This window comes from Pectinophora gossypiella, chromosome 1 (assembly GCF_024362695.1).
Source record: "Pectinophora gossypiella chromosome 1, ilPecGoss1.1, whole genome shotgun sequence".
NCBI lineage: Eukaryota > Metazoa > Arthropoda > Insecta > Lepidoptera > Gelechiidae > Pectinophora > Pectinophora gossypiella.
Window position 1 is genome coordinate 8,868,071 of NC_065404.1, and position 21,746 is coordinate 8,889,816.

Sequence of the window (21,746 nt, forward strand, 5' to 3'; positions counted from 1 at the left end):
AATAATATTGAAAAACAATGTACCAACAATATAACTGAAACACAAATGGACAACATTTCTTGTTCAGTTTGTAAGAAGAAGTTTAAAAGGTTAAAATGTTTGTATGCACATCTAAAATTACATGAGAGACCATCTCAGTGCCGGGTTTGTGGAAGATGTTTTGAAAATAGTTCTCATTTAAAAAGACATGTTGCCACACACAGAGTGTGGCCTGATGGTCTGAATGAAACAACACCAAAGTCCTCAGAGGTAGACCTATTGAGTTACACTTGCTCATATTGTGACGCCGTGCTGTCCAACTATAGCCAATTTAGGGCGCATCTGAACACTCACTTATCATTAAAGAAATTCAAATGTATACAAGACGAGTGTAATGATTTTTTTGAGACAGTGGAAGATTTACTAGAACATGTACCTTGTGTACACAATGTTGCAACATACATTTGTCATATATGCAGGAAAGTTTTCCCCACCCTAGATGAGATTGCTCTTCACCACCAGAACCATAACAAGTCAGTAAGTGAAGATTCAAAGGATTCTCAGATACATCAATTCAAATGTTCACAATGTGATGCTATATTCAGAAAACCTGAAAAGTTATCTTTGCATTTGCTGACAGAGAGTCATAACAAGACCTGCATACACTGCAAGAAGGCTTTTACCAGTGATAAGAGGCTCAGAACACACTTGCACATACATAAGAAATCAAAACCATTCCAGTGCAATGTTTGTAGTAAGAGTTTCCATATGAAGAAGTATTTGACTTCCCATATGTCGAAACATGGTGATAGACAATTTGCTTGTAAGATTTGCAAAAAAACATTTAAAAGACAAGATGTACTTCAGAGGCATATCAGGACACACACCCAAATTAAAAAGTTCAAATGTCCTTTTAAAGATGTCAACAATTGTTTAAAAGAATTCAGTCGTAAAGATAAAGTTAGAGAACATTTAAAATCTCATGCTAAGAAATTGAAATCATCTTCAATAAAACAGAAACAGAATACTGATGTGGAGACTGTAGAAATATGCATAGTCCCTCTGGATACTGGGGCAGTTGAGAAAGTTATTGAAGTGAGATAAAAATAAATAAATTATAGCTGTAAGAATATTTTTTTATAACTCAGGATAACCGGTTTAATGTACTAAATCTAGGTTGTAGAAAATTGCCAGGTTTTGGGTCAGCTCTTTTATTTGGAAAAGCAGATAGATTTTTCCACATACCATATAGGCTGACTACAGATTATTGGGAGGTAAGCCAGAAGTGACTTATTTAAATATAATACTGTATTTTTAAGGTTTCCTTTGTATGTAGGTACAAAGTTGTTCTGTATTATCTAATTAAGCTAGGGGCTTTTACTCGTGGCATCCACTTCTCAGTATTGATTGGGAGGGTAAGGTATTGCTATGAGTTTTTAAAACTTATACAAAGTCTATCAAAACAATAGAAATATAAAGTACAGTACAAAACATGCATTTCCTGAAGCTATTCTTTCCTTTGGTTTCAATTTTTAACTGTTTATATTTGTGTGAAGTGAGTGCTCTTTTTAAATAATAATTTAGTAATATAAATAGTTATTGCATCATGTGCTGAACTGGCATGTTACCTTCCAGTGTCGTCAGTTTCGTGTCACAGACCAGGTGTATCTTGATATCCACAATGAAGACGGACATCTAGGCAGGGTTGTGATTGGTTTATTTGGTGATCTTGCTCCTAAAGCTGTCAAGAACTTTATAGTTCTGGCCACTGAGGGCATTAAGGGAAAGTCATATAAAGGAACTAGCTTCAATCGCATCATCAAGAGGTTTATGATACAAGGTAATAAATAATTCTATAATCTATTATTCATTTTCAGAATTTCATCATTTTCGGTTATGTAATATTTTTTCTTTTTAGGTGGAGATGTGGTGTCTGATGACGGTTATGGATCAATTAGTATCTACGGCGAAACTTTCGAGGATGAAAATTTGGATGTCCAACACAGCATGTCTGGATTTGTGTCCATGGCAAATAAAGGTGACTATTTAACAAAGACTTGTAACATTACTTGAAAATATGCTTGGTGTTATTTGTTCAAACATTGCATCACATAAGACTGTTTTCTGTCTTCTGTCTTCAATTGTTGAAGGCAAATTAATTGGATTTACCTGGCACCTTGTAATCTTTTAAATTAACTTAAATTATGTTGTTAATTTATCTTTTTATATAGCACTGTAACTGTTGATTTTTCCTCAGTATTTATTGCTCATATTTCTTCTTTTACAGGAAAAGATACAAATGGGTGTCAGTTCATAATAACAACACGTGGTACACCATGGTTAGATGGCTTGCATACTGTAATAGGAAAGGTAAGTTACGTAGCTTTTGATATAATCGCTTTTGCAATAAGAGCCATCAGTTCATTAGAATTACGCCGCTCCTATGGCGAGGAAGTTTATTATGATTTTCTTGGGGTGAGCCAATCCAATGACAAACAATCTGAAATTGGAATGTTTGTTTTATTTGCGTGTGCGGTTTTATTCTTAAACGGTGGATAGGTAATTAAGTAAGTTATTACTGATTGGTTACAGGTGGTGGAAGGTCAGAACACGGTCCACGTGGTGGAGCACACGCCGACGGACGGCGAGGACCGGCCCACGCGCCGCGTGTACATCGCGGATTGTGGGCTCGTGCCCACGCCGCAGCCCTTCTACATCTCCGACGACCCTTACGAGTAAGATACACTCATAATATAGGCTAGTTTCCAACTAGTCAAATCTATTACTTTTTACTAAACGTCAAAAGACGAAATGAATTACTATGAAACACTGTGATGTGATGTCATAGAAACACGTGATGAAATGTCGGACTTATTATTACGTTTATTTAATTCAAATTAAATTCTAAATTAAGTTAAATAGAAAAAAGAAAATTTTTATCGACAGTTTTAGATCTGTCTTTATTTAGTAATCAGAATTTCATAATTTATCTTTGATACTACCTAGTTAGAAACGGTCACTTAAAATGGCCACAGTGTGTCACAATTCCGGCCAAGTAGTTAATGAGATTTGCGGCAAATCTACAATAAGTCACGTAAAGAAAAAATGTGTCGCAATTAATCGGAAATCAACTAAGTCTTAAGATTTATATGGTGAATGTATGGTGATAGGTGATCAGCCCATCATACATGTTATGGTCCTATTATTTAAAGGAAAGGAAGGAATCCTTCGGTCGGTTTTTACCACGTAAGGAAAATCATTTGAACACGATCTTATTATACGCTCCCAGTCCAGTATTGAAGCAAAAAATATGGGATAAACCGGGATAAACGCATGTGAAATGTGTTCGGCTGGCCCCATTACATGTGACTTAAACATATCTGGTGAGGAGTGAGTGTATACTAAACACCTCTGCCTATAGGAATGATACAGGCGTTATGTTTTTCTATCGCCTCGGTTGTGAGGTGGAATACCAACCTCATTGACCGTGGTGTCAGGGTTATTATTGAGCCGGCAAAGCCCCTGACATGGCTCATGTAACGACTACTTACATCAGTAACTACTTACATCAGTAAGTAGTAACCGGGACCAACGGCTTAACATGATTGCGTGTAGGTATTGTTAAATACCCTTTTGAAAAGTATGTGTTTGTTTCCAGTCTGTGGGCGTGGATCAAGGCGTCGGCGGTGCCTCTGACGATGTCCTTCTCCATCCTCGGCTTCTTCCAGTGGATGATGACGAAGATGGAAATATAATTTGTAAGTTAGTTATTATAAATAACCTTACTTATCAACTGAAATAAAATTCCACCATTAGTAAAATATATTTTTATTATCTCTTGTCTGATAAAAATGACAAACGATTTTTAGTTTTAAATTATTATTATTTAACTTATTATTACTAATTATCTAAAGGTTATATACAAATAGGGAAAGTTGCTCGTCTGCAACTGTCTTCCAATAATAAATCACATAAAATTAGTTCATATCACATTAGTACATTAACAACGCTTATTAGAATAAATAAGTGTAACTTACATTACACAAATATTAATGGCTAATTATAATACAAAGAATTTACGTCATGCAATTTTCAGTTCTTTCATAATAATTTATGATTTTGGACTTTTACAATTCAAATTCGCGGTCGAACGTGAAAGTGCATTGAGCTAGTTAAGGCCATTCACATGCATCTCATTCTTTACAATAAGATAGTTAAAACGACCCTTAACTCTAATCAGGGTTCATGAGGTCGGTGAAAAATAGCCACGACTTGACACAATAGAAGAAGAAAGTGAAAAGATAAACAAAAATATTTGTGTTCTATAAGTTGGCAAAAAACGATGCGGGCTCCGTTTCCACGCTCTACGTCTAGTCTTCTTATTAGATTTTTTAATTAAATTTTCGGCTCGGCTACTACTCGGTAGTAAGTCTGTTTCCACTGAAGCGGAGATTTGCGAAACAGGCCATTCACGGCGTGTGATTGAAGACTCTTTATTGGTCGATTTCTCCGCTCGTCTGCATTCCGCTTCAGTGGAAATGTTAATAGCAGTCGTGCTATATAATCAGTCGCAAAAGACGCGCCACTATCGTAGAGCCAGAGCGAGCGCTAGCAACATGAGGGTGGCGACAGGCGTGATGGCGGCGGCGCCCCCGCCAGCGCCGGCGGCGTCCCGCGGCCGGCCGGCGCCGGGCTGGTCGGCGGCGCGCTGGCTGGCACTGGCGCCGCACGCGCGTGCGCACGACTCCCACTCGCGGCACGCGTCGCATGACGTGCTCGGGATCGCGGAGAAGAAAACGCGGGCGCGGTGACCTAGCGGACGGAAGTTTACAATAAGTTACAGATCTAGAATAGTTATAATGATCCTACCTACATCTTGAAATGGGCATTTTAGATGTAGTGATGTATGGTCAATTACTTATAAGTTAATTAAATTAGCAGTTTGGGTATACAGTTCATTTTCAGCCGTGAAGGCTATTTTTCAAAACACGTTGTGACAGTACTTATAATTACTTAAGTAAGTACGTAGTCGTTGCATGAAAGATTACTGTAGTAGCAGTCATTGGCAGACAACTTCTGCGTCCTAACATAGATAATATGACACATACAACGTAGGCTCACGATTATATCTCAATTGGGGTAGTCAGAGGTACAACCATCGCAAGATGAACTCAGTACCCACTTCTTACCGAGCTCTTTGCTAGACCAACGTGATAGGCGGTGAGCCGTATTTTCCCTCATTCAGCGCTTATTGCTCTCGACCTCCTAAGGTCGATTAATTCTTTCAACTCAGACGACGTCGTGAGCCGAGGTTCGGGCCCGATTCGGCACCCACAGGCAAAAAAAATAAATTATACCAGGTGAGAGCCGGCAACGCTCCCCATTTGTCCGGCCAAGTAGTTAACGCTACCTGCGGTAAACTTACAGTAAATCAAGTAAAAAAAGGTGAGCCGTATCGCCGTCTATAAACTCTGGAGTGTAGATAATATGACGGGTTTCATATTAAACTTATGGTATAGCTATAGTGAGTAAACGTGGGTGTATACTGACTGGAGTCGTAGAGGTCCTCGAGCGTGGCCCAGCCGGGCCGCTGGCGCGCGGCGGGCAGCGCGCGCGGCGCGGCCAGCGTGGCGCAGCGCTCGGCGGCGGCCGGCCGCAGCCACGCCGCCACGCGCGCGCCGCCGCGCTGCAGCCGCGCCCGCGCCACCAGCCGCGCCGCCTGCGCCACGCGACACACAACATCAATAACGTTCACGCTCTCTGTTGGCGGTCAACGAAACCAGCGTGCCGTCTGCGGCGAGCGCGTGGTTGTAGCTGTCGTTCGACTTTGACAAATAATAAAAAAATATTCTTCAAGCATCTACGCATCATTATTGTAACTTTAAAATGTTGTAGCCGATCTGCTCCATTCCGATGCATCTTGTTCAATTAAAAGATGTATTCTTTCTTTTTAGCAATGTTTTGTTACATAAAAGAAGTTTTATAAAAAGTTACAATAAGTATGCGTAGATGCCTGAAGATACTCTACTTATATAATATTCCCCTACTCAGGTCTCGGGCAAGATAATCTAAAATGCAAAATGACGTAGATTCAAAAATGTTAAATTTATCCATGATAATTACGTTGAATAAATGATTCTCATTTCCACAAGTTTAATGGGGAAATAAAAACATTACACGTCTAGCAATTTGCTGTCAACTGCAGCTGTCGACAGTAAGGAGCTGCGAATGTGTAAGGCGCCGTATCTATCATCATTCATTATAAAAAAATAACTCAACAAAACGTGTTGATCAAATAGATAAACATAACTACATTACAGTTTAACAGAGAATGTTGGCGGAAGTATACATTTTTATTTTTTTTTGTTATGTTTGATTGTTAAAATTTAGTTATGTACAATAAACTGTATGGGATTTGATTTTATAACCAACTTGTTTAAGAAATCGTCTTATATAAGTGCGAAAAAACCAACCGTCAATTCAGTAAGTGTGTTGATGTCAGCCAGGTAGCCAGAAGGCAGTTGTACCGTGAGCAGCGTCAGACCACTCTCCGTTTCGTTGCCTTGCGCTACAAATCTATAACAGTAAACAAATAATCATAAGCAACCATAATATAATTTTGCCAAGCGTAGGATTAACCAAAAGATGACACGAGTTTCGTATTTGATAGAGCAACGAACTCTCATTAATTTTTCTCTTGGAATTTGAACCATCCTTTTCTGACTTATAGTAATCACATACGCACAATATTTTGTTATTCGTCATTATTAATAGTCAGTTAGGGTTGTCTTTCCCTGTTCTTAGTTTACAAGTATTGTTACCCGACACAAATGGAGAGTTGCAGCCGGTACTTCGTCGACACCTGGTCGACTCTAGGGTCGAGCGTGTACCGCGGCCAGGCAGCCGTCACATTCGTACTGCCCTTAGCTGACAGTCCTACTACTGCTACTCCTCGCCCTTCAGTCACGGCTAATGCTGAACGGGCACTGCGGACCTGTGAAAGAGATTATAATTTATTATAACAGTTTATTGTATGCAAGACAAGACGGAAACACAAAATATACACACCGAGCACAAAAAAAATATGCGAGTGTAAGTAGCGTAGTTGGAAGAGGAAGGCATACATACCACGATCAGATTCAGGATGTTTTAAAGAAAGTTCAGGATAAGAGTACTACCGGCAAGCATGCATCTTTGAGTGGAAGAAACGAAAATGGTATGCCAGAATTGTACTACGTGAAATTCACGGGAAATAGGCGTCTTCTTGTGTATGTATACACCAAGCAAGTTACTGGTGATTACACACAAGCCAGACCATATTGTCGTTCTGCCGCTTAAAACCAATATAGCCTAATTGAAGAGATTATGCATAGGTATCGCGCATGGATGGAAAATAGTTTTAAATTCTACACGTTCGCTGCTACAGAAACATCGATGACCAACTTACAAGTTTCTGAAGATGAACACAAAATAAGTTTGTCAAAATATTGCCACATTGACCACGGTCTTGGGTCTTCCGTCTTGGGTACTTGAACGGCTTCTTTGCACTATGGAATTTTGAGAAACTTCTTATTCATAGTGGGTAGTACATAATTACTTACCAGCTGAGTTTGAACAATAAGTGCGTTGTCATCGTCGATGGTGAACTGCCTTGGTTCTTCTAAGCCGGTGACGTTCACCGACACGCGTAGTTTCGTGGACGTTTTGATAACGGCAGAATATTCAGCTAGCGCGTCCAGCTGTGAACATATAGTCATGTCTTTAATCACAGAAGATTAAATGACAATGACAATCGATATGTAGGATAGGAAAGTCTACATTTAAATGGATAGAAGATGTAACATAGTATACATCAATCGTCTTATTTACTTAAAGCTAAATCAAATCAAATATACTTTATTGCACACAATATACAAAACAAATTAACACAGATGATGATAGATACAGAAATCATGAAAATGGATCCGTAGCAGCTCTGATACAATAGCCTCAACATCACATAACACATAAATAGCCTAACACCACATTGTTGGGCACGGGCCTGATTTCAATCAATCGGGAGGGGATATGGAGCGTACTCCACGCCGATCCAGCGCGATTAACCTCAAAGTAAAACGAGAATCTCCAAATATCTCACCACATCGGGATCCTGGTCGTGTAGTCGATACGATTGCAGCAGGAACCTGGCGACGGGCGTAGCCTCTTCCACCAGCTTGGACGCGAGCATGGCCTTCAAGCCCCACGCCGCTGTCGCTGCCTCCAGGCTGTTGCCTTTCAGCCAGGGATTCTTCCACTCTGCGCCGTAGATCTTGCGGGACCAGAATAGTGTTGACCCTGCAAATGCGTCGTAAGTTTCAACCTTTTTTAAAAGTCTAAATGCAGATTTACCATAAATTCAATACCCATACAAATTTATCTAATGATTAGTTGTTTGATTGATTAGTTGACGTGATTTTTCCATCATGCATCAGGGTTGGTGAGCTTTGTCATCGATTTCACAACCCATGCAACTGGAACATGTTGATAGCGTTTTTCAAATCTTCACGGGTACTCTCAGGCGGATCTTAGGATTCTCAAGCAGCATTATTGTTCTGTGACGTTGAGTATTGTGTTTACCTGTAGCATTAGAATGTTTGTCCAGTAGTTGCAGCGCCTCAGAGGTGCGAGGGTGTCTGTCAAGGGCCAGTGCGTAGCTGACCAGGGCGAGAGTGTACGCGTCTAGATCCGGAGATAGCTCCCGTGCCACATACTCCAGCGCTTTGCTGATGGCATTCCTATATAGAATGTCACTGCCCTGGAAATTCCAATAGCTTAGTTACATTAGTTACATAAATGTATTGGATTGAATTGTGGTTCATGTTTACACTGACTAGGTACATTTTACCTACCTATATTTCAACATAGCTTGAAAACAAGTCACTTTGAATACACCTAACATTTTAACTTACAATAAATTCTTCATTTCCTCCGAAATGCAAAGGAACATAACAAAATAACCGAACCGATATATATTCTAGTTTTGGATGAGATAGAATCATTAGTGGTGTCATAAGGGATTCCGTAGCCTACCTATCTGAAATGTGTGTTTAATCAAGCAGGTATATGACACAAACCTTAGCTTGCTGTAAAGCCAAGAGCGCATGTGCAGCGAGTGGCAAGGAGCGTTGTGCTCTGGGGTCGTTCTTGGCCCCGAGCGGCGGCCGCCAGTCCCCTCCACTGAGCTGCGTGTCTGCCAGCCAGCGCGCTGCGGCCGTGGCTGCCACAGGGGTTACTGCCACGTAGCGCGCCGACCGAGATAGCCAGCGCGCCGCCATTGCTGTCATCCTGGGAAGAACATCTAATATTGATACTAGGTACTATGTGCTCGGACTTTCGAATATTATTAAAAATTAGGTATCGTCGATGCGCCTAAATTAGTCGTTTTATAGGTGCAGATTAATTTGGTACAAATACGCCAAGTAGAAAACTACAAAGATTTTTTAACGAATGACAGTTACGAAAATTGTTCATTTGTGTTTGTGTTCTATTGTCTCGTCAATCTTTGGTCGCGATTTGTTCGAATAAATTCATTTAATCTAACAATACCTCAAGGTCTTCTGTATCTTACGGTAGATGGAGCTTCACCATGTTAGGGCTAATTTAAAATAAAAAATAGTACTAACAAGACATCTCCTTCGGCGTCGTCATCGAGCACGGCAGCAAAGGACCCGTCCGGCCGGCGGTACGCCATGAGTCTTTGGAACCCTGTAGCCACCTGCGCGCGCGCCTCTTTCGTTAGTGTTATCTCGTCCGGGTCTGTTGCCTGTAAAGAGATTGCGTTGTCTTAGGAATACCACAGACTTATAAGAAATACAAAAATCTGGATGTCCTGCAATCAAGGTCCATCAAATGTCAACAAATGATGAATCAGCTTGAAGAAAAGTATATAAGTACTTACACTAAAGTATACCTACGTAATTTGTTTCTTATTTTTTTCAAAACCCAAATGTGATGGCATTCTTTTTTTCTACAATTTATACTTAGTGCTTGCAGTTTAGTTACCTATGGCTGACAGGCATGTTTGAATTTACATTTTTATAACATAGGCACAGAATAGGTACATTAAATGATATGATTAGAATATGTAACCAGCGACAGGGTTGCCCAGGCGAGCGCCAACCGTGGCCTAACAATGTGAAGATAATCTACAGTTAAAAAAAGTTCTGTAAACCTACCTCAAGATAGTCCAGTAAAACAGTAGAGACAGCCAGCGGTCGTAACGCATGGATAGGATCAGCAGCGGCGGCGGGTGGGTTCCTTACGGCTTGCAGAGCTCCGGCTAGCAACGACCCTGCTGCTACTAGCGATACTGTGCCCAGTCGAGTCCCAGCTGTGGGCTCTAACGTGATATTGCTTCGAGACACGCCGCGACGAGCGTCCAAAAGACCCCACGTCCAGAGTTCTTCTTCATATCCATCCTGAGAATGTCAATATATGACTAAAGTCTCCAAATAAATAAACAGCTTAATGTAATCGGACATGATATCACGGTAAGCATATATTTTACCGTGGTATATACCTTAGGTAAACTCGGAATTAGTTGATAAGTATTCGTGATTATTTTCTTTAAATACAACGTTAAATGCAAATGCAATGCAATGCGTTGAATGCTAATAAGGGTTACGTCTTTATTGCTTCCAATAATCTCTTCCAAGATTAATGAACCAAAAAATCCAAATAACTTTGCCTGGAAACATTGAATTGACATGAGGCAGCTTTGGCAAACAAATCACATTGATCCTTGCAACTATTGGGGAGGTAGGTATATTGTCGAAGTTCTTACTTTGACATCGACGGTACGGAAGAGAGAATCAGAGACGCCATTGCCAGTAGCCTCCACGATGACTGGAGCCTCTCCACTGCGCACCATCGTCACCAGAAAGGCGGTGCTGGCCGACCCTCGCGCAGGCACAGTCACTCGCGTTCGACGGAACAGCTCGATTTCTAAAACGGAGTGAAATGTTCGTTGTTTATGCTCTATTCTTTTTTTGACAAGACTTATTGTAAAGCCTCGAATGGCATTCATTACATGGTACAGAGCTATCATCCGGTACAAAATTTAAAACAACGAGCTTGACGGCGTTGTCTGAGAAGAGAAAGTTTGAGTGATGCGGCTCCGAGTGGCGTTGAAAGAGGGAAAACACCAACCACGCGGGCGGGGTTCTATAGATGACTTGAACCTGTGCCTGAAGTGTTTGCTGTCACAAATTACACGTATTTTAAACAATATGACAAGTATATTAACAAGTCTGTTAGAAACTTACCTTTTGAAGGAAACTTACTTTTTGAAGAGTCGACGTTGTTCTCCAGGGGTTCAAACTCGAAGTATTGGTCGGAGTTATGGAATGTGACTTCAACGGAGGTGTCCACAGTGAGACTACTTTTCAATATAATGACGACTGCTAGGGTCTCCCCTCGTTGCATGGAGGCTGGTAGCTCCGCGGACATGGAGAGAAGGACGCTCGTAATGAATTTCTGTGGTGTGGCCAGTCCTAGGCCGAGAGTTGGATGTACGGCAAACGCGCCCACTGAGTACTCTCCGGGGGCCACTGGTGATCGACGTTCCCCTATACCTCTACCGTCGTTGCTGTGAAATTAACATTGTTTTTGAGTTCTCTTGTTTTAGGTCCCACTACATAAATTGGTAGCGTCTCCTTTGATTTGAGTTCATTCTATAGAGATCGCACAAATTAAAGTCTAGTCTGAAAAATCTGACGAGTTGGTTGACTGACTGCTAAAGAATGCCTCTCCGAGTATCCAACAACATTAACGTAATGCATGTAGCAAATTATGAACTTGGTCAGATCACAACATTAGGTTACACCGACCACCGGAGATATAGCAAAGAAGAAAATATTAAATTACAAATTCCGCACTAAATGTTTTTGTTATATTAATTAAGGTCACGAGTATAATTTACTTAACCTCGTACCAATTAATATGAAGGTATATTTACTCAAGTGTGACGTTCGTGAGCATCCAAGTTGGCTGCGGCATCACGGTGAGGTAGTAGCGGGGGGACGGCGGAGGGGGCAGGCGGCTGAAGGCGTACGGGCCAGCTAGGGGGGGTCTGGTGCCTGTCTCTGGAGCCTCTCTTGATGGATCACCTAAAATTATTTCAATCTTTATCACCTTCCCTGACATTTATCCTATAACTGAAAGATTTTTCCTATAACAAATGGAAAAATCATCAACCTGATTCATTCGGGTGAGATAATTAATGAAAGAGAATTACTTACCTCCAGGAATAACTGTTTGTGTTTCCACACCTTCAGCCAATATCACGACGCCTGCGTTCTGAAAGAGTTATTTTATTATTGGATTTCAGATTTTTATAGTGGAGGTGTGTACTCGTAATGTATGCAAAGAAATTGTATGTGGTAGGCAGGTATGAAGTGCGTAACAAACCTTGAAAACATCTGTGAAAGAGGAACCTCCCAGATCCAAACCCATGCCTGGAAGGTGGTCTTCGTTTTTGTATATGGAATGCTTCAGGCCGCTGAAACTTTCGACTTCTCGTTCGATCTGCAATACAAGAGACTCGGTCATTTTCAAGAGTTCTACTCAAATCAGATTTAGTAATGTTGTTTGCAGTACTGCCGTGTTGGTATTTCAACAGTATCAAACCATTGTTAAAGAACATTTAACGTCCGAAAGCCGCATCGAAATATGTACTCGAAGTAGCTGCTTATACAAATATCTAAGGTCAAATTATAATAATATGGTTAGTTTCGTCTAATTGGTCTAACTTAGATATCTAATCCCAGAGTCTGGAGTCATAGGTACTTTCGGATAATCAGGTGATCAGCCTGTAATGTCCTAACCAAACAAAGTGTTTTTTTTGTGATATGTCTCCACCGGGATTCGGGAGGCAAGTTAAGCCGTTGGTCTCGGTAACTAATTACTGATCAAAGTGAGTAATCGTTACATGAGCCATGTCAGGAGCCTTTGGCGGCTCAATTGTAACCCTGAAACCAGGGTTGATGAGGCGGGTATTCCACCTCACAACCCACACGATAAGAAGAAGAGTCAGGAGTCTGGTGTCTAATCCCGGGAACTGGTCAAAGGATATTGCTTGAAAAAAAAATACTTGTATAATTTACCGTATGCATGTTAAAGCCGCTGCCGAGTCCATCATCAGCGGAGAGACCAGCATTGACAGCGGTGAGGTCCACTCCGAGGAGTGCTGCCTTAGAGCCGGGCTCGCCGGACACTCGCAGCTCCACCAGCCCGTTGGGGCGGTAGCCGGCTGTTGTTGATGATGCTGGTGTTATTGATACCTAGGAAAAAAATATTTTGGATTCGGAACAACAACTTGTAACATGAAGATATTTCTTACATAAGCCAATGACTGCGAAGCATGTATCGTAATACCTAATCGTAAGTGAAACGTGAACTTGTTTTTCAACTCCTTCATATAAAACAGGGAAGGTGTATGTCCTTAACGAGTACTTATATTTACTCGCTCACTCGTATATTAAAATATTTGAATGCACATTTGCTTGATACATTAAAATGAAGAAAAAGACGTTGCAAATTAAATCGTATGTTGATATGAGATAAACAAATAAAACCAAAATGTCTTATGAAACAGTAAAGTTCTTTATGGAGCATATAGGTTGCGGACTGTATGATATTGCTGAGGGGGTCCAGTAACAGCAACGTTAACCACCTCGTTATTAAACTATGAAATACCTTATTCATTAGTAAATTCTTCTGAGGAGCATACACGGCAGCGGACTGTATTGTGTTGCTGAGGGGGTCCAGTCGCGGGTACCACGCCAGGATGACGCATCCGGGGGCCATGCCCACCGACACGGGCGCCGTTATGTCCACGCTGCGACGCGCTGGGTTCAACTGCATGAAAAACATATATGTGTGTGTGTGGTCAGCGAAAATATTCTTTTCATAATGTTGTTTATTGTTTTTCCTTGCTAATGGTAGCAAAGGAAATATGATTTATCCACGTAGACAGCATTCGCTGCGTCTACTGGTCAACACACTCGATATAATTCGCGCAGCCCGTGCTGGTCGGTCATCCATAATACATAAGCATACTAACCTCCAGTGTTTTAGCAACAAGCACGTCTCCTCGTCCAATTACAGCATAGTGCACAAGGTCCATGGCTTCTGTGGAGGAGATGCGAGCGCGCAGGTCATCTCCGACGGAGGTCCCGCGAGTTAGGACCTCCACAGTCAGGAACTGACCTCCGGAGGCACCGCCCGAACGCACATTCACTATCCGCTGAGACACTTCTTTGTATTTCACCTGGTGAATTTTGATTGAGAAATGAAACACGCAGTTTTTTTTTATAAAGTCTTTAGGAAAGTCCTAGCTAACGGAGAAGTAAACTTATCTATTTAGGATGGTGTTGATGAAATTCTTAAATATGACACCTCTAGGTTTTGTTAAGGCGTTACAATTTAAAACATGAGACATGGGAATATTTCAGTTACTAATTCAATATATCATCATTAAACATTAGGTTCCCGTCTATTTTCAGTTCGTCGTGCCTGTCATAGGCGGTAGAAATTATTTTTACATTATACAACAAAGTTCTCTCAGGAAATAGATGTCATTTTCCACATTCCATATCTTACCACTAAATTGAGCGTGGTGTTCGTATGAGCCTTGTCGGCAACCAACGTGTAAGTGGCGAGTCCTTTCGTCAAGGTAATTGTGGTCATATTAACCGGCGCTCCGTCGTCCCACAGCCGTGCCACCGACACATTTTCATTTATGTCCATTACTTGTCCAGACGAGTCGACTAGTTCGATCTGTGGACAAAAGTTCACTTGGTTTTAAAGTTCATTGTCTATTACACAGCACCAGCTACATTTAAAATGATTCCTGCCTACCTGCACATTGTAAGGTAACATCGGTTTGAAGTAATCAGGAGCAGAAACCCTTAATCTATAAGGCGTTCTCAGTAACAGAATCCTAGCGGATACATTTTGCTTTATCAGTGTATGGTTTTCCTCTAACACAGCTTCGACGACGAGCGGCCTCGCCGCGTCCTCTGCCAGGTCAAGGTCAGTCTTGAGGTCATATGTGACGTCAGCCTGTCCGTTGAAGTCAATGACCTTCCTCGCCGGTGACGAGAAGACAGGCTGCAACAGTCCCGAGAAGAACACTGGATACGCGGAAATCGTCAGCTCCCCGCGAACCGGCAGTCCGTTGAAATGCCTGCAAAACAACGATTGTTTGCGATTCTTCAAACTGCTAAATGCATTCACAACAGCATTGTAAAAACCTTAATAAACAGGAAATTGTTTGATATCAACTTACAAAATCTAATGTTGAATAATTTACTTTCATAACTTACTGCGGTTTATGCTAGCAAACAGAATATTAAAATGTTAATTATAGGTAGCTATTATGCTATAAAACCTACTGCAAGGTATTCTATAACGTATTCTCGTATCGTCTGCTTGCTACGTTTTTCACACATAATTTATGTTTGCAGTCAATTCGATAGAAGTGAATGATGAGTTTCCTTCATTATGAATAAAGACAGCTTTCTCTGAGAAAATCCCTTTGTTCTCAGAAGCGGTGTGAAATTAGCTGTATTATTTTTGTTCTTTGTTTATTATTAAGCAGAGTTGGTAGAAAGGGAATTGTTATTTTCTTTTCTTGTAAGTAATCAGATTTAGAATAGGGTAAGAAATATTAGTTACTTTGCCGTGATGTTAATGTTGAATCGTCCGTCGCGGAATAAAATTTCCTTTGGCATCTGAATGTCCATCTGGAACTTGGGCATCACGTAGTCAGCTACCAGAATATGACGTGAATACGTCTGTCCGCGCGCCTCCACCTGTTTTGACATAAAAGTTAAGTATGTACAAACATTATAAGTATCTTCTGTACTGAATTCAAGTTTGAGCAAAGTCCGAGTGGGCGGGGTGTAATGAAGTTACGTCGCTGTGTCAACTTCCTGGGTCTGACCTGTATCGTCCATTCCCCGAGCGCCGGCTCGTCGGCGAGAAGCAGTTCCTCCGTGATGATACCTCTGTCCAGCGAGACGGCAGCCCATTGCCGCACGGGCGAGCCCCCCGCGTCCAACACGCTCACATCCACAGTCCCCGCCAGCGGCAACAAGTACCTGCGCGAGAGCAGAGGTCAACGACCGCATTGTAACCACACGTAATCTTACGCTCACGACTCCCGCATCGGTGATGGTATCGAAAACGAAAGTGTCTTTATTGCTATTGGTCGACATGAATGAATGCAACGAAGTAACAGGTAGTATCAAAAAAACTTACTTATTCAAGGCAATGACCCTGAAATGTATGGTGTCTCCAGGCTGGTAAACGCGTTTGTCTGTCTGCATGAAGACGCAGAAGCTGCGGGGTTGGTAGATGAGCGGCGCGGATGATGAAAATTGCGGGCCCGAAGTGGAACGCGCTATTAGCTCGTATTGTCCAGGGCCTGGATCGCCGATCTACATGACACAAACAAAACCTGCATGACTACAATCTTACATTGGTAATTTAGCAAAAAAGCTACGTAACACTTTATATGATTCATAAAAGTTACGTGTGTGTTATGAAAGGCGGTTGTTGCGGTTAAGTAGACAGTGCTTACGTCTAGATCGATGAGCCTGGAGCTGGCTGCTTGGACCTGGACTTCTCGGCCCTGGGAGAACTGCTCGCCGGTGGAGCGGCGGCCCTCCACGGCCACGTACAGCGAATGTGCGCGGGAGTCGCCCGCCACCGCCACGCGGTACGATGCGAACGGACGCAGCACTCGCGGGCCCACTATTGATATGCTGCATAATAAGTAATACTTAATATGTGGAAAACAATATACACCTACAGTTACTGATCTCGGCTTTCTTCTTATCATGTGGGTGGTGTGTGGTGGATTACCAACTTCATCAACCCTGGTATCTGTGTTATTATAGTGTCGCTAAAGGCCCTGACATGGCTCATGTAACGACTGGTTACTTACATCAGTAAGTAATAACCGGAATCAACGGCGTAACGTGCCCTCCGAAGCAGGGATCGTCTTACTTTCGAACAATCAGGTGATCAGCCTGTAATGTCTTAATCAAACAAGGATCAAGTTAAAGTGATTTTTGTGATATGCCCCCATCGGGATTTGAGCCCGGGGTCTCCGGATCGTGAGCCCAACGCTCAACCACTGGACCACAGAGGCCGTTATCTCGGCTTTGATCTTCTTCTTTGCGAGTCGATGGCGATCGATACTAAATTTTTGCTGACCAATAATTGGCCACGCTTACGGCATTGTCAGTGGCTTCGTAAAGGTCTTTGCAGGTGTTAGGGCACTTAGGACAGCACAAAAGGTGAGCCATAGTTTGTGGTGATACTCCACACTCGCAATCATCGCAACCAGCTTTGATAAATATATTGTTATTATAATTATGTAGAATTATTTGTCTTATATAACAGTTATTTTTTATTATGGTGATATCTTTAAACTTATAAAAGCTTAGTCGCGGCTAATCAGCTCCTGAGCCATCGTTACAGTTCTCAAAAGTATTTCAATATTTGATGTAAGTTCCTACTTATTCAATATCGTAGTAGGTACAACGGAAATAGCATTTTATATTGTTATTAATTTGAAAACCTAACTAAATTCTTAGAAATATTTGCAAAGCCAGTAGCTATGAAATGATTAATAATTTTGTGACATTACGTCATAATTATTCGCCTGTGAATACGGTAGAGCTAAAGAAGTTGATTCGCAAACGTCTTTTTTTATATTATGAGTCACTAATCCAGTCGACTAAGTACTTTTGCGGTGGCTGTTGACACAAATGTTCGCGTACTGTACATTAATTACGCCGAGATAAAACGCAATACGGAATACCGGTTGTAGAAGCATGAATATTCTAGCCTAGCTACCCAGTAACCTAGGTATTTAGTTACCATATTTCTCCATAAATAAATTGTAAATTCATTAGTGTACGTTCGAACGTCTAACCGCCTCACTGGTCCAGTGATTGAGCGTTGGGCTCACGATCCGGAGGCCCCGGGTTCGAATCCCGGTGGGGACATATCACAAAAAAACACTTTGTGATCCCTAGTTTGGTTAGGAAATTACAGGCTAATCACCTGATTGACGTTAAACCGTTGGCCCCGGTTACTACATACTTACAGTTCTCAAAAGTATTCTCAAATATATATCTCAAAAGTAAGTTCCTACATATCCAATATCGTAGTACAACGGAAATAGCATTTTATATTGTTATATTAATCTGAAAATCTATCTACATTCTTAGAAATATTTACAAAGCTAGTAGCTATGAAATGATTAATAACTTTGCGACATTACGTCATTGAAATACTTTTGAGAACTGTAAGTATGTAGTCGCTACATCAGCCATTTCAGGGGCCTTTGGCGGCTCAGTAATAACCTTGACACCAGGGTTGATGATATTGGTATTCCACCTCACAACCCACACGATAATAAAAAGTATAAGTACGTTGTAGTTTAATGCAACTCACCTGTGTATGAATGCCGGTGCAAACAGCACCACAATGAGCCACTGTAACATCACTTTGTGAGTCATCTTTCTGTAATTAAAATCCAAAAGAATCTAATTACGATATTCGTTGTGAGTATAAATGTAAAACAACCGATTTAAAACGTTTTAAACAAAACATTGCCGTTTTAAACCTCAAACAAATCGTTTTAAACTGTTAAAAACTCGCCTACAACAATAAAAGAACTGAGTTTTAAATTTCATTATGGGTAAAATTTATGGTCACCTGACGTCATGTTTCGTTTTAATTAGTTTATAGAATATCAAAATAGAAAGTACCCACGACCGACTAACTAAATCTAAACACTCTAAGTATATATAATTATCAATAACAGTATATTACACATTCAAAAAATATTTACACAGTTTATAGGTACTCCGTTATATCCCTACGTCGGTAAAATCAAGAAAATGTAGTTATACTTAATAATTAAGAAAAACATAGTCATCAACATCAGCCGTTATAAACCGAAAAATGGTTGATGTCGGTTTAAAATGGCTTTTTTCGTTTTAAACGGATTAGTTTTAATGGTTTTAAACCGGCCTTACATCTATAGTTGTGAGATAGTATATTGATCAGCATCGCGAATATCGATTGTTGAATCTATAATAACAAAAATGACAGCTCCAATCTGATGTATATTAATTCTATAATTACTTACTGGTTTCATAAGTAAATTACAATGGCATTAATATTGATTGATGTGGTTTTTTGTGCATACTTTGCTTTTACCTGTATCTCCCACATCACGGACATGTCAAAGAAATAAAAAAAAAATATATGATAATGATATCAAATCGCTTCTCATAGTGGTGTGAAAAACTTGTCTATATGTTTCCGCCGTTTAGTCGGTGTGCGTCGGAACGTAACGATTTCAAAATCAAGGATGATCTTATACATCATCTTTGATTTTAGTTTTACTAGTACAGATATACATACAGACCTATATCTACATATCACATAAAATACATACATAACACACGCCAGTAAACCCATCGCGGTAGTGTTAATTGTATTCCTAATTTTGATAGGATGGAGCATACGAGATGGTAACCATATCATGGTTCCAAAGTCTGCCATTGGTCATATACTTAGATAATCCATTGTGGTCCTAATACTCCAGCATACATGCTTTCAACACGGTATTGATATTAATATTTTGCATTCAATACCATCAATAAAGACAGTCAAGACCTAAATGTATTGAATTCTAATATCTAAGATCTCGAGTATCCTTAAATGCAGTTTCGAAATAATCTGATTTCATTTGCGCAAGAGTTTGAGAGAGTTTGGTTTGTTTGTGTCCAAATATGGAACCTTAACAGCCTTCCGAGCGGGCACCCTACATGGTGGCCATCAATTACCACACACAATCATTGAATATGTTTCAATTATTGCGTCAACTATTATTGTGAGTGCTTATATTTAACTCTTTCATACATACATACATAAAATCACGCCCATTTCCCGTTGGGGTAAGCAGAGACCACGGAATTCCACCTACTACGATCACACATCACCCACACTCACTCTTGATGACAAGATAAGATAAGAATTAGATCCAGTAAAACTAATATAGTACTCTAGTAAGTATAGTAGTACTAGTGTTTCATTTAAGATTGTTAACGGCGCCAAGATTTTTCAGTATTGTAATTTCAGAATACCTAAAAAAGAGCAATAGATTTTTTATATCTACAATGTTTTTCTTTAATATTATCTGCCGCGAGCAACAATGGACAACTTGTCCATTGACAAGGACGATATTGATGGTTTGTTGACTTTGCATTTGTAGTTTTCAATGAGACATTAATCATAAGTAGAGTATCCATATGTACTTTATATTTAATATACTCGTACCTAAGTATCTTCGATTAACGGAATTTTCAAACAGAGTTACGAATATAGATAATAGAGGCTCAATTCGCTCAATAAATATTTAACATGTGTTTTGAACAATACGTGACAGAACTTGTACTGGCTTGTATTTGTCGTGGGTGGGTTATTATGTATAGAATTCACATGTTTGCCGTATTGAGCTCACCGTCCTTGCGTCCAGCTCGTCTGACTCACAGTGTCAACATTGTGCGTTGGCGGAACAGCCTTTTTCGACAGATAAGGTAAAATCACTTCCAAGTAAAACAACAACTTGAACTTTTAAAACTATCTTCCTTCACTTAAATTGCCGTTACAACTTCCTATACAAGTTGTAGCGGCAATTTATTTCAATCATAGTAATTTAATACTATGAGAAAAGTAATAGATTGTGGTTGGAGAACTTTCTCTACACACTCGCGTCGTGTTTACCTCCCTGCAGTGGTACATAACAATCGCTGCATCGGGACTCGTGACTCCGTACAATGCTCTACAAACGTGAGCAATGGACCTGCCTCGGATAACATTCATTCACAATATATTACAAATAGTATTGTTTACAATGCTTTTAGATTCTCCAACTAACTTGAAATCTAGGCACTGAACATGGAAACTAAAAATAGAGATTGCGCGCTCACGTTTGAATGAAAACTGATGTGATGATGATGACCTCACCTGTCATACGAAAAGTCACTTCTAACACTAAATAATACTGTAACTTAACACTATATCACAGTTCGTTTCGAACGGGTGCACATAGTATTGTGCGGCGTCGTGCGCACACAGTCTGCGCGAGGTGCAGTGCGACTGAGGCTGCGCGGGCGGCGGCGGCTGTGGCGCCTACGCAGTCCGCAGGTGGGGCGCCGCGAAGCCTTGCGAAAATCCGCCGCCGCCACCACTGACCGTGCCCGCTGCACCCACATCCCCTCTGTCACCACCACCAGGAAGTACGGTACTACGTTACGCAGACGCGCCCTTCGCTCGTTTTAATTGTTACGATTATGAAACAAAAGACGTGATTTATCGAAACTGGTACGCGTTGAAGTCTTTTGTATTGCAATCCGTTTTTTTTAAAAAGAACTACAATTTTGACTACAGCATTATCTACTTACTTATGTATACGTACATATTTGTAGAACCAAAACATTGAACGACGCGAGACGCGTCGTCAGGCGGTCAACCCCGCGGTCGACGAGATGCATTCCTAGGAACGTGTTTTAGCACAATGCACCACGGTGACCGCAAAATACCTTATTCAATGACCCGGAGTTAGTGTCGCTAAACTGCGGTGAAACCGTAAGAGTGCAAAACTGAAGTTAAGACCCTTTAAATAAAAATGTAAGTAG

General features: G+C 40.8%; 2 protein-coding genes across 4 annotated transcripts; one reads left to right on the plus strand and one right to left on the minus strand.

Moving 5' to 3' along the window:
- Positions 1–1,106: 1,106 nt before the first annotated feature.
- LOC126366248 (peptidyl-prolyl cis-trans isomerase 6-like) lies at positions 1,107–3,796 on the plus strand (the record flags this gene model as incomplete). The annotated part of the gene is made up of 6 exons (XM_050009309.1): positions 1,107–1,253; positions 1,615–1,819; positions 1,898–2,017; positions 2,267–2,349; positions 2,572–2,714; positions 3,638–3,796. Coding segments are annotated over 6 exons (795 nt in total), but the record flags the coding sequence as incomplete, so codon positions are not given.
- Positions 3,792–21,225, minus strand: LOC126366049 (CD109 antigen-like). 3 transcript variants are annotated; one of them, XM_050008962.1, is made up of 26 exons: positions 21,076–21,225; positions 18,490–18,558; positions 16,604–16,787; positions 16,282–16,460; positions 15,965–16,121; positions 15,697–15,833; positions 14,878–15,205; positions 14,620–14,796; positions 14,081–14,287; positions 13,714–13,875; positions 13,122–13,298; positions 12,427–12,543; positions 12,258–12,315; positions 11,975–12,125; positions 11,301–11,605; positions 10,802–10,962; positions 10,194–10,436; positions 9,642–9,781; positions 9,093–9,303; positions 8,596–8,773; positions 8,117–8,313; positions 7,581–7,718; positions 6,801–6,973; positions 6,453–6,555; positions 5,530–5,698; positions 3,792–4,791 (listed from the first exon to the last, which is right to left on the minus strand). In XM_050008962.1, the coding sequence occupies exons 2-26, from the start codon at positions 18,552–18,554 to the stop codon at positions 4,565–4,567; spliced, it is 4,344 nt and encodes a 1,447-aa protein (XP_049864919.1). In that variant the 5' UTR covers positions 18,555–18,558; positions 21,076–21,225; the 3' UTR covers positions 3,792–4,564. The 3 variants fall into 3 exon arrangements, with proteins under 3 accessions (XP_049864919.1, XP_049864911.1, XP_049864929.1); XM_050008954.1 differs by having other exon boundaries at positions 21,039–21,220; XM_050008972.1 differs by lacking the exon at positions 21,076–21,225 and adding an exon at positions 20,570–20,680.
- Between the last annotated feature and the right edge of the window lie 521 nt (positions 21,226–21,746).